This window comes from Entelurus aequoreus, linkage group LG11, assembly GCF_033978785.1.
Source record: "Entelurus aequoreus isolate RoL-2023_Sb linkage group LG11, RoL_Eaeq_v1.1, whole genome shotgun sequence".
Lineage (NCBI taxonomy): Eukaryota > Metazoa > Chordata > Actinopteri > Syngnathiformes > Syngnathidae > Entelurus > Entelurus aequoreus.
This window is the reverse complement of record NC_084741.1, coordinates 30,059,791-30,072,726: the sequence shown is the minus strand read 5'-3', so window position 1 is coordinate 30,072,726 and position 12,936 is coordinate 30,059,791. Positions and strand designations below refer to the sequence as shown.

Below are 12,936 nucleotides of genomic sequence, written 5' to 3'. Positions count from 1 at the left end.
CCTGGATCCTCTACAGTTTGCATATCAGCCCCATGTAGGAGTGGAGGATGCTGTTATCTACCTGCTGCATCATGCTCACTCTCACCTGGATGGTGGGAAGGGCACTGTGAGGATCATGTTCTTTGATTTCTCCAGTGCCTTTAACACCATTCAGCCAATTCTGATGAGTGACAAGTTGCTCAGGATGGGTGTCAGTTCATCCATTGTCTCCTGGATTACTAATTACTTGTCTGGCAGGCCCCAGTTTGTGCGACTGGGGAGCTTCCTGTCGGATACTGTGGTCAGTGGTGTAGGTGCTCCACAGGGGACCGTCCTGTCTCCTTTCCTGTTCACCCTGTACACCTCAGACTTCCAGTACAGTTCCAGGTCCGACCCCCTGCAGAAATACTCTGACGACTCTGCTGTGGTCGGGTGTATCAGAGAGGGACAGGAATTGGAGTACAGAACACTGATCGCTGACCTTGTGGAGTGGTCTCAGGCGAACCATCTGGTCCTTAATGTGGACAAGACCAAGGAGCTGGTCATCGACTTCAGGAAGAGAATGACCCCGGTGGAGCCCATCAAGATCCAGGGCCGAGAGGTGGCAGTAGTGGGGCAGTATAAGTACCTGCGAGTCCATTTGAACAGCAGACTGGACTGGAAGGACAACTGCAAAGCTGTTTACAAGAAGGGCATGAGCAGACTCTTTTTCCTGAGGAAGCTTAGGTCCTTTAATGTGTGCAGCAAGCTGTTGGAGATATTTTATCAGTCTGTTGTGGCCGGTGCCCTGTACTTTGCAGTGGTTTGTTGGGGGAGCAGCACCAGCAAAAGGGACTCAAACCAGATTGATAAACTGATCCGGAAAGTCGGCCAAACTATTGGCAAGCAGTTGGAGGCGTTTGTGTCAGTGAGGCACAGGAGGACACTGGACAAACTGCTGGCCATCATGGACAATCCTGCCCATCCACTCCACCTGACAATTGAGGGACAGCGGAGTTCATACTCCAACAGGCTCCTTCAGCCTCCTTCCCGCACTGTGCGATTCAAGAACTCCTTCATTCCGCACTCCATCCAGCTGTATAATCACTCGCCATACAGCAATAGATGATATCTGTCTATTACCTGACACCTTCTATGTCAGCTACTTCTCTTTGTTTTCAATGTCTATTTTCTGCTGGATCTACTCTGTATTTTATGCTGCTGCTGTCACATGTACTGTAATATTGTACATGGTAATTGTTATATATTGTATATATGTTATAGACATAATATAATATATCTGTATATATAATATACTGTACACATATGTATATATTCGTATATATTTGTACATATGTTATATTTTATATTGCTATATTTAGTCTATTTATCCCTGCATTGTCCTTTCCATCCTTGTAACTAAGCTACTGTGTTGAAGAATTTCCCTTGTGGATCATTAAAGTTTGTCTAAGTCTAAGTCGCTTCCTTGTTTAAAGTGTCACCTATATATATACATATATATATATATATATAAATATTGGACACACCTTCTAATTCAATGTGTTTTCTTTATTTTCATGACTACCGGTATTTACATTGTAGATTGTCACTGAAGGCATCAAAACTATGAATGAACACATGTGCAGTTATGTACTAAACAAAAAAAGGTGAAATAACTGAAAACATGTTTTATATTGTAGTTTCTTCAAAATAGCCACCCTTCGCTCTGATTACTGCTTTGCACACTCTTGGCATTCTCTCGACGAGCTTCAAGAGGTAGTCACCTGAAATGGTTTTCCAACAGTCTTGAAGGAGTTCCCAGAGGTGTTTAGCACGTGTTGGCCCCTTTGCCTAATCAGAGCAAATGGTGGCTATTTTGAAGAAATTAGAATATAAAACATGTTTTCAGTTATTTCACCTTAACTCCACATGTATGTCCACATTCATAGTTTTGATGCCTTCAGTGCACGTCACTGCATAGATTACGTTCGGGCACATAAGCGACTACATAGTTACTTTTGCACATACGTCCCACCTAGAGTTGTACCGACACCAATATTTTGGTACCAAAATGTATATCGTTATGTATTTCAATACTTTTCAAAATAAAGGAGAACACAAAAAATGTCATTATAGGCTTCATTTTAACAGAACATTTATAATAAAACTTATAATTAAACATATATTTCTTATTGCACTCAAATAACAGTTTACAAATATTTTACATATTAGATAAAGCCTGCCATAATCTAGAATTAGGTTAGAATAGAATAGAAAGAGTTATTGACATTGTATTAAATGCCTCATGATTTATGGTTGCCTGTGCTTTAAGACAAATACAATAACTTGTAAACACTGAAAACAAGGCTAAAAATACACAGATAAGTAACATGGTTAAAGATAAAACACAATTGAAAAAGTGGGAATTTGTTATGAATTTCAGTCAATTCACTTATATTATTTTACATTACGTGGGCTGTTTGGACTGCACTAATAATTTTCAACAAGCCAACCAGCTGTATGCATGTCTTGTATCTACTGTCATCTTTATTGACAGTTCTAAAGCCCAAATACCTTCATATTGCCTTTCACACACCATTTTTTATTAACCAGTAGAATTGCTGTTATTTTGTCATTATTCCTTTGGACGATTACTATGATTGTATGCGCTCTGTGTTGCGTTTTGACACACAAATGCGGCAGTGACATTGCTGAGCACATGTGGATGAAAAATAACATATAAACAAAGAACTACACGGAGAAGAAGCCACCATCTACGGCTGTTGTCTCTTGTGAATTTTTTGAAAGTATGCAATGTTAATGTTTTCACATTCCCAAGCATTAAAGTTTTAGTATTTTAGTTTTATTATTTAGTATTTTAGCTTAACGTTAGCTAGCTTGGCTAGCATTACAAACTAACGTTCCAAGAGTCCTTCAAAGAGTCATTGGGACACAACTACCTTCACGGGACCGCGCAAAATGTAGGGATAGATGTAGGGATAGGGCTAAAAAGTAGGGCAAGGAGGTGTATTGGGATCGGGCTTAAGTATATTTTATTGTTATTATTTGTTTTTTTATTTAACGCATAGATTTACATCTCAATTACAATGTTAAAACATATGAGAAATACAAGTATTATACACAAGTATTATTATGTATTACCATTACATCAGTGGTTATTTTGGTTTTCCCAAAAAATAATGGCAATAATATCGTTTATCGGCAATAATTTGAAGGTCAATATATTGTTGAGCAAAATTTGTTATCGGTCCAGGCCTACATAGCACATCATGATTTTACAATCTAGGCAGACATTTTTAATTTGTCGGATGTGCTCTACTTGCAGTGTATCATGCAACAACAGCAAGGAGTGTGTGTGTATACCTGGGGGTCTCCATTGTAAATGACTTGCCCCATGAAATCCGTGTAAAAAACAGCTTCCGCTATGTAGGAGAACCATGTGACCAGGTGGCACACACACAGCCTCCACAGCTGCTTTGGCATCTGTAAAGCACAAGAGAAGGAACTATGATTACTTCAAACAAAAATTAATATTTAAAGATATGTTGCTGATAATTGCCCTCACCTTCAACATGGACAACCAGAGGAGTCGCACGGTGGTACCCTTGTCAGACTTGCTGTCGCTACTGGAGGCCTCAGAGGACAGACTCCTCGTGGAAAACTGAAACTCCCTTCTGTCCAGACGCTGCTGCAGATCGCTCAAATCATTGAGACTGCGGGAAGTGGTGATGGGCGGCGGGCTTGAGGCAGTTGTCCGTCGCAGTCTGTGTCGCTGTGAGCCCACTCGTCCATAGTAGGAGAAGGTGAAAGATGGCTGAAGAAATAGAAAGACACATTTGTCATTTTTCAAATGAACGATTCTTCTCCAAAGGCATAAAATTACTTGTCGGTAGAATGTGTGCTTGTGTGGCCGGGGCGAAGCGGCGGCGCCAAGGAGACGGGTGCCAGGTTTGTTGGAGATGTGGCTTTTGTTTGAATTGCAGTGCTCAGTGACGCCATTGGACAGCGTTGTCTGCTCGAGGAAAGAAAGGGACAATGTTAACAAAAAGCTATTTAAGCATGAATCACATGTGAGCTCTACTTCACCATTGGTTTCACATGTGATCCCTCAGTGGACGGACTATTTGTGTGACCATTAAGCTCAGAAGGAGCACAACCTCCAGATTCCACAAGCACCATCCCATCTGTGAGTTTGGAAGATCCAACAGTACCCTGGTCTGAAAATTTGAAAGAATCTTGTAGACCTGCTTGGATCTCAGTTAAACCTTTTTGCACCTCTGGCAAGAAAAGCTGGACCTCCGGGTCTAGATCAGGATCCAGCTTGATTGTAGTGTCTGGCATGGCTAAGACGGAGTCACTTTTACTACGCACTCGCTCCATAACCAGGAAGTCCATTTCTCTGGCCTCGGGATCCGATTGGTCATCTTCTCTAAAAGAGGCGTCCTCCTCTGTGATTATATCCAGAAGTGGTGGTATGTGACTAACTGGTCTGGAGGACAATTGGCTGCTCAGCTCTCTTCTTTTTGCGGCTATAGGCTGCGGAGCTGGCCCTAAGGGCCTCTCGGGGATGCTAAACATGTGCAGTATGACAGAGGTGATGAAGAAGATGGCTGCAAAAAGGAAGAGCACTTGCTGCTGTGACTTAAAAGCTTGACCTAAAGCTGTGCCAGTCCAGTCAAGACCACCTAGCATGTAGCCAATTGCGCCACCAATCCCTAGAGAGGACACAAAGAAGATAGCACCAGTGCTTATAATATAAACAAACTCGTAATTTCACACAATTATGAATTACGCTTTCTTTTCCACTGCTTGCCAAATTGCCACACTTCTTTGTGCAGTGATTCAGAGGTAGAACAAGGCACATGCGCAGACAGACAACTGCCCCTTTTTGCACTTGTTGCTATAGCCCAATTTTTTGGGTTTATTCTTTTAACAATAAAACTACTCTGTCATCAACTCCTCCCAAATATGACAGAGCATATATTTGAATTGAAATTGTAGTAGAATTTCTGACCTTTGACCTATATTGCATGTCTGTCAAGAATGTACGCTCATTTAATTTCTCTTCTATTCTGTGCCAGTGGGACAAAAGTGAATATTAAGTCGTGCCAACCTGTCTACAGAATGTGTTGACTGTCTAAAGGATTAGAGTTGTTATGGAACAGATAGGGAAAACAAAAAGACATTGACGCACTAGATAAAAAACAATGACGCACAAGAGACATATAAAAAATGGCAGAAGACCGGAACTCGAGAGTGATTTTGGCTTGTGTGTGTCTTGTTTACTCGGGAGTAACATGTGGTCTGTCTGCACGGCCAACTTAATTCAACCTGCTTTTCTGATAATGGGTAAATAAATTTGTTGTACTAAACTACTTTTGTTGCCTGTTTAAGCTTCGGACAATCCATCCATCCATCCATCTTCAACCGCTTATCCGGAATCGGGTCGCGGGGACAACAGCTCCAGCAAAGACCCCCAGACTTCCCTCTCCAGAGCAACATTTGCGACTTCCTCCTGGGGAATCCCGAAGCGTTCCCAGGCCAGAGAGGAGATGTAATCCCCCCATCTGGTCCTTGGCCTGCCGGGGGGCCTCCTCCCAGTGGGACGTGCAACGAGGACCTCCCTAGGGAGACGCTCGTGAGGCATCCGCACGAGATGCCCGAACCACCTAAGCTGGCTTCGGACAATCCACTACACAAATTGGCGTCACAAACAGGATGGCACAGAAGCTACAGGTCGACAGCCGCTCCCGCTCTCTCTGTCAGGCAGACAGTGTGTTGCACGCGTGCATCACAAGGTAAGCGTTTTGCTTAAAGTGTAAACATTTTCTGCCTGGAGAGAGCCGGATCGATAAGACTAATTGCTGAATCTATTTTTGATAAAAGATAGGTTTAGTCAGGTTCTCCAAAAACAACCTGGAATGGGGTAAATTATGGTTGGATTGAGTTGTTTTATATGTGATCATTTGTCTGTGTGTTTGTTGAAAACTTGTGATCTCTTGTTTTTAACATAAGGGGATTGTTATTAGAATTTTGGTGGTTTGGAGTGTAGAAGCATAGACGATGTGAGACGAAAAATTTCTTTTAACCTCTTCATCCTCTGTCGTTGTTGGCAGAGGATGCTTTTTTCTGCAAGTACATTAGGTTAGCCGGAGTTGGACACAGCGAAATTTAAGGCAAGGTTGGCTAACTGGTGTGACATTTGGCCCACACAAATTTATGACGTCTATGAAGGTCCTACGTATCTGTCTATGTGGAAACTGCAGCCGGGTAAAAAGCCTGATATAAGGTGATCGTTCAGTGACTCCGGTAAAGGAGATCAACTGAGCCAAGTTGTCACGAATTTGGAAATTTGCTGCAGTATAGATGGATAGAGTTAAGGGCTCCGTATGGTAGAGCCTTGGTGAAACTATATGGACTGACCAGACACGATGTACTGTAGGATTGGTGGGTGATTCCTGGTAATTCTACAGCGCCTTAGGCCGATTATCCGTGTTGGTCAGGAAGGATAATGAAGGTGCTGCTCCAATGAAACGGGTTAATCGCCGTTTTATGAGCAATGATGGAACCTGGTTTTTGTGATATGAGACGGCCGATTCCACAAAAGCACGCGTGCATTAGTTGTTTATATTTGTCCGGACTATGGGGTGGTATTGTAATTTAACAATGTGTGTGTATAATGATGAATGCTAAAATGTGTGTGTATTGAGTGAGTCAGTTTATGTTGGTACATTTAGATATATGCGTAATTTAATAACTTTTGTGTAGCACCTGGTTTCTTATCTGGTTTAATTCCCTCCTTCCTTTTCTTCCCCCCCCTCTCGCAACCTCCCTCCACGCTTTTTCTCACAGCCCCGCTATCTGTAAAAGTTGGGAAATTGTCTAAAATGTGTGTGCATGTGAGAAAATAGACAAAGTTATGTACAGAAAACACATGAGTGAATGATCCATCCATATAATTATTTTCTTCTGCTTATCAAGAGGTTGGATCGCGGAGGCAGCAGCCTAAGCAGGGAAGCTCCCCCTCTTTGGCGCTGCGAGCGAATTCCAGTCATTTGAATTTGTTTTTAACTATACTGGTGATTGTGACTGTGCGATATTACAGTTGTTTTACACACTGAGATTTTGAGTATGGGAAAAAAGGCTCTTGCTCGCTGGTAAATTCTCTGTGTGCGAGTGACTGTGTGACGCATATAAAAAAAAAAAAAAAAAAAAAAAAAAAAAAAAGGACACTCAGCTGGGAGACATTTTGAGATAAGAGTGTGTTAGAAGTGGCAAGGCTGTGTGAGTGACAGCTGCGTGAGGCGTGGGCCGAAGAGGTGTGACACTGTTAGCATAGCATTGAGCTAGGTTAGCATTGAGTTAGCATAGCATTGGATTAGATTAGCATTGAGCTAGTTTAAAATATATATATATATATATATATATATATATATATATATATATATATATATATATATATATATATATATATATATATATATATATATATATATATATATATATATATATATATATATATATATATATAGTGGACAGCTGTACTCAAATCCGAAGAGAAAGCTGACAGGTTGGTTTTGATAATAGGAAAAATAAAATATACTGTATATGAATAAATAAACATTTAAATATCAACACATACATTTGGACTGGGACATTGAAGCATTGTTAAATTCATTAGTCATTAATTATGTGTGTAATATACTGTATTGAACAGCCTTGTTGCTTATCTGATCCATCCAGTTCCTGTGTGGAAGTTGGGACAAACACACACACACGCACATCATAGAGTAGGACACATTGTAACTTTGAATTAATAGTTATACAACAAATAAATTAATAATATTGAATTTAAATTTGATACAGATAAATTGATTATACATTGACATTTTAATTTTTTTAGGAATGAACACACAATAAAATAAAAGTTAAATTTATATTCTAAAAACATCTAAGGGCATCTGTGCAAACTGTGAAACATAGAGTCTGAAGAAGTACAGATAAGAGTCGCCAACACTCAGCGCCATAGTCAAAACAAAACGTAGAGAAGCGTTAAAGGCCTACTGAAATGAATTTTTTTTTATTTAAATGGGGATAGCAGATCTATTCTATGTGTCATACTTGATCATTTCGCGATATTGCCATATTTTTGCTGAAAGGATTTAGTATAGAACAACGACGATAAAGATTGCAACTTTTGGTATCTGATAAAAAAAAGGCTTGCCCCTACCGGAAGTAGCGTGACGTAGTCAGTTGAACATATACGCAAAGTTCCCTATTGTTTACAATGATGGCCGCATGAAGTGAGAGAGATTCGGACCGAGAAAGCGACAATTTCCCCATTAATTTGAGCGAGGATGAAAGATTTGTGGATGAGTAAAGTGCAAGTGAAGGACTGGTGGGGAGTTGAAGCTATTCAGATAGGGAAGATGCTGTGAGAGCCGGGGGTGACCTGATATTCAGCTGGGAATGACTACAACAGTAAATAAACACAAGACATATATATACTCTATTAGCCACAACACAACCAGGCTTATATTTAATATGCCACAAATTAATCCTGCATAAAAACACCTGCGTGTTTGTTATGCTAGCTCCTAGCTCCTCTGCTAGCTCCTAGCTCCATAGAACACGCCAATACAATTCAAACACCTGATCAACACACACAATCACTCAGCCCGAAAGACCGTTTACCTAACCCAAGGTTCATAAAGCTTATATATTTTTTAAAAGTTACGTACGTGATGCGCACATACGGTCAAGTTATCGAATGTTTAGCAGCCAAGGCTGCATACTCACGGTACCTGATATTCAGCTGGGAATGACTACAACAGTAAATAAAGACAAGACATATATATACTCTATTAGCCACAACACAACCAGGCTTTATTTAATATGCCACAAATTAATCCTGCATAATAACACCTGCGTGTTTGTTATGCTAGCTCCTAGCTCCTCTGCTAGCTCCTAGCTCCATAGAACACGCCAATACAATTCAAACACCTGATCAACACACACAATCACTCAGCCCAAAAGACCGTTCACCTAACCCAGGGGTCGGCAACCTTTACCACTCAAAGAGCCATTTTGGCAAGTTTCACACATTAAAGAAAGTAATGGGAGCCACAAAAATGTTTTTAAAATTTAAAATGAAAAACACCGCATACAAAGCTTACATGCTTTGTGCTATGTTAACCAGGGGTCTCAGACACACGCACCGGCACGCACTTTAATGTGGGAATTGGATGTTAGTGCAGCCCGCGAGTTTTGGATGAATGTCGCTTGCGTCACACTTGCCAACCCTCTCATTTTTCCCGGGAGACTCCCGAATATCAGAGCGTGATGACACTGCATTTGGCGCCCTCTACAGTCTGCCCTATCAGTGTACCTGCTTGGCCACAAGTGGAATTCAGCTTTAGCTTGCTCACGTAAGAGACAGCAAGGCTACTAACTCAGCAGCCACACATCTTACACTGACGGTACCAATACCCAGAATCCCATGCAGCCCTAACTCTTCCGCTCAACCAACCACGAAGAGGGGGGGGGGTGGGGGGGGGGGGGGGGTTGATGTGTGGGGGGATTTGGTGGTAGCGGGGTGTATAATGTAGACCGGAAGAGTTAGGACTGCATGGGATTCTGGGTAATGGTTGTGTTGTGTTTATGTTGTGTTACAGTGGGATGTTCTCCAGAAATGTGTTTTTCATTCTTTTTTGGTGTGGGTTCACAGTGTGGCGCATATTTGTAACGTAACAATGTTGAAGTTGTTTGATACGGCTACCGTCAGTGTAAGCTGTGTGGCTGATGAGTAACTATGCTTTGCTGTCTCCTGTGTGAGCAAGTAATAACAACATACAACATGTGGCTGGCCTGGCATGCTGTAAGTAAATGCAGTAGAGGACAATTACTGCAGTGCAATTAGGGCACGCCCTTTATATAGTAATTAGAGTGTTAATAGGATTATTTTTCCCTGGGAGTAGTCTATGAGAGACACTGACATCCATAAGTCTCCTGGGAAAATCGAGGGGGTCGGCATGCATGTAGCTGAGCCGCATCAGAGTGGTCAAGGAGCCGCATGCGGCTCCGGAGCCGCGGGTTGCCGACCCCTGACCTAACCCAAGGTTCATAAAGCTTATATATTTTTAAAAAGTTACGTACGTGACGCGCACGTACGGTACGGTACGTGTTATGCTAGCTCCTAGCTCCTCTGCTAGCTCCTAGCTCCATAGAACACGCCAATACAATTCAAACACATGATCAACACACACAATCACTCAGCCCAAAAGACCGTTCACCTAACCCAAGGTTCATAAAGCTTATATATTTAAAAAAAGTTACGTACATACGCAAAAAAAAAGCCAAAGCTGCATACTCACAGTAGCACGTCTGCGTCTTTGTCATCCAAATCAAAGTAATCCTGGTAAGAGTCTGTGTTGTCCCAGTTCTCTACAGGCGTCTGTGTATCCAAGTCAAATGTCCTCCTGGTTAGAGGCTCTGTTATCCGAGTTCTTCCATCTTGACTGCATCTTTCGGGAATGTAAACAAAGAAGCGCCGGCTGTGTACTGTTGTGGCTGACTACGTTCGAAAAATACGTCCATTTCGCACCGACAACTTTCTTCTTTGCTTGCTCAGCTTCCTTCTTCATAATGCAATGAACATGATTGAAACAGATTCACGAACACAGATGTCCAGAATACTGTGGAATTATGAAATGAAAACAGAGCTTTTTCGTATTGGCTTCAATGTGGAAGGCATACCCGTGTTCGCCGGTCTACGTCACGCGCATACGTCATCCTCAGAGGCGTTTCGAACCGGAAGTTTAGCGGCAAATTTAAAATGTCACTTTATAAGTTAACCCGGCCGTATTGGCATGTGTTATAATGTTAAGATTTCATCATTGATATATAAACTATCAGACTGCGTGGTCGGTAGTAGTGGGTTTCAGTAGGCCTTTAATCACTTGTTTAATTTTTAAAACGTTTTAGTTATTTATATATTTTTTTGTCCAAATAAGTCAATTAAGACCACAACAAATGAGCAATATGGTGCACTGTTATACAATTTAATAAATCAGAAAATGATGACATTATGCTGTATTTTATTTTTTTATTTTACTGGGAAAAAAGGTTGAAAACCACTGCCCTAAATCATATCTAAAGCTAAAATTATTTTATAAGACTGATTATTTTGGATTATTGTGTTTGTATTGTGAGAGAAGGAGAGAAAGTGAGAGAGAGAGGAAGAGAGAGCAGGTGAAAAAACAGATTGAGGGTGAAGAGGATGGTTTGAGAAAATATGGGAAAAGGATGTTTATAACCTTACGTTATGTGAATGGTTTCTAGGAGAACAGAAAATAGAAACATTGTGTGAAGTGTAAGGAAGAGATGGATACAGGATGTTGTTTGTAAAGGAAAACGAAAGTGAGAAAAGATGAGAAAGTGACAAATGAAGGTATTCGTAAATGGTATGCTGTTGATTGTGGTTAGCTGCAAGTTTGTTTATTTGTTTGTTTGTTTAGTTGTTTGAGTGAAATGGGAAGAAATCAATAGGAATAATTACATGCAAAATGGAATAAAACTATGAGTGCGATAGATAATGAATGAATAAATGAAATAAGTTTATTTTGGTCATATAATCAACCATCAACCAATTTGTGTGAGCAGTTTAACAGTAAATTAGACATATTAACAATCATACACATTTACACACAGAAAAGAAAAGAAAAATAATGACCGAAAAAAGAATAGGCGGAAGCCAAAGCTTATATTGGCCTATGATATACAATTACTGAACATTAAATTACCTGGAACATCAACGTTAAAAGATGAAAGTAATTGTTACTATATTTTATAATGTTCAAAAAACTTTACTTTTCAAGGGTCTCCAAAACCATAACAAAAAACTACATGTGTTCAGCTCATCACTGAGGATGGTACATCATTTAACTCCTAAAACTGAAATACATTTGTGTTTTTATTTTTATTTTACTTGACCTATTTTAAAAATCAATATCCCCCGTAAATGATAGTGTCTCCTCATAATGTAAATAAGCTAAGAATACAAACTGGAAGGCTGTTGTTCTTTACTCGGAAACATAATTGCCATTGTTTTAAAATTAAATTATCTGAACATTTAACACATTATGACTTATAAAAATAGATTGGTATGATCATAACAATAATGCTTTGTGTAATATTGAAATGAGCCTTTTAAGTTTAAGTATTGGGTCTATATTTCTTCTATAAACATTTCCCCAAACTTCAAAACAATATTACATATGGAAAAATAAATGAATAATATAACATGTGCAGACATTTCTTATTAAGCATGTGTTTTACTTTATACCGAATAGCAATGGATTTGGATATGTTTCTTTAATATGTTCAATATGTGGCTTCCAACATATTTATGATCAATTATTATTCTCAAGAAGTTAGTTCATATACTCTGTCAAGTTACTCTTTCTGGTAAAGATTTAGTCTTATTAATTTCTACATATTGAGATATATTACTTAAAATAACTACTTAACCACTGTTGTGAAACACTTTTAATTTATGGGAGTATTGGGATAGGATTGAGGAAGATGTCTGCTGTGGTGGTGGTTAGTTTGGAAATTAATTTAATAAAAGTAACTTTAAAGTGCAGTCTGACATTTTTAGTTTGGAGTAATTTATATTTTTATTTAGACATTGCAGTACACCATACTTCTGGATGTTGAGCTAGAAGAGGATAATGGCATGACAGAATAAAGTTAGAGTTAAAGTTGGGGTGCCAGTGATTGTCACACACTACTGGGTGTGGTGGAATTTGTCCTCTGCATTTGGCCCATCCCCGTGGTCGCCCGTGGGAGGTGGGGGGAGCGGTGGGCAGCAGCGGTGCCGCGCCCGGGAATCATTTTTGGTGATTTGGCTCCCAAAATTTTTTATAGTCTTTGGTATGACTCGGCCGGGGTTTTGAA

The 12,936-nt window shown here is 40.1% G+C and overlaps 1 protein-coding gene across 8 annotated transcripts in view; it reads right to left on the bottom strand.

Moving 5' to 3' along the window:
- The window catches only part of LOC133659964 (solute carrier family 45 member 4-like), a 65,439-nt gene that overhangs the window by 10,908 nt on the left and 41,595 nt on the right, over positions 1 to 12,936 (bottom strand). For all 8 annotated transcript variants that reach the window (XM_062062914.1, XM_062062913.1, XM_062062912.1 and 5 more), the window contains 4 exons: positions 4,066 to 4,694; positions 3,863 to 3,991; positions 3,545 to 3,793; positions 3,343 to 3,462 (listed from right to left, as the gene is read on the bottom strand). In XM_062062914.1, coding sequence (XP_061918898.1) covers positions 3,343 to 3,462; positions 3,545 to 3,793; positions 3,863 to 3,991; positions 4,066 to 4,694 — 1,127 coding nt within the window. The remainder of the gene's footprint in view (positions 1 to 3,342; positions 3,463 to 3,544; positions 3,794 to 3,862; positions 3,992 to 4,065; positions 4,695 to 12,936) is intronic.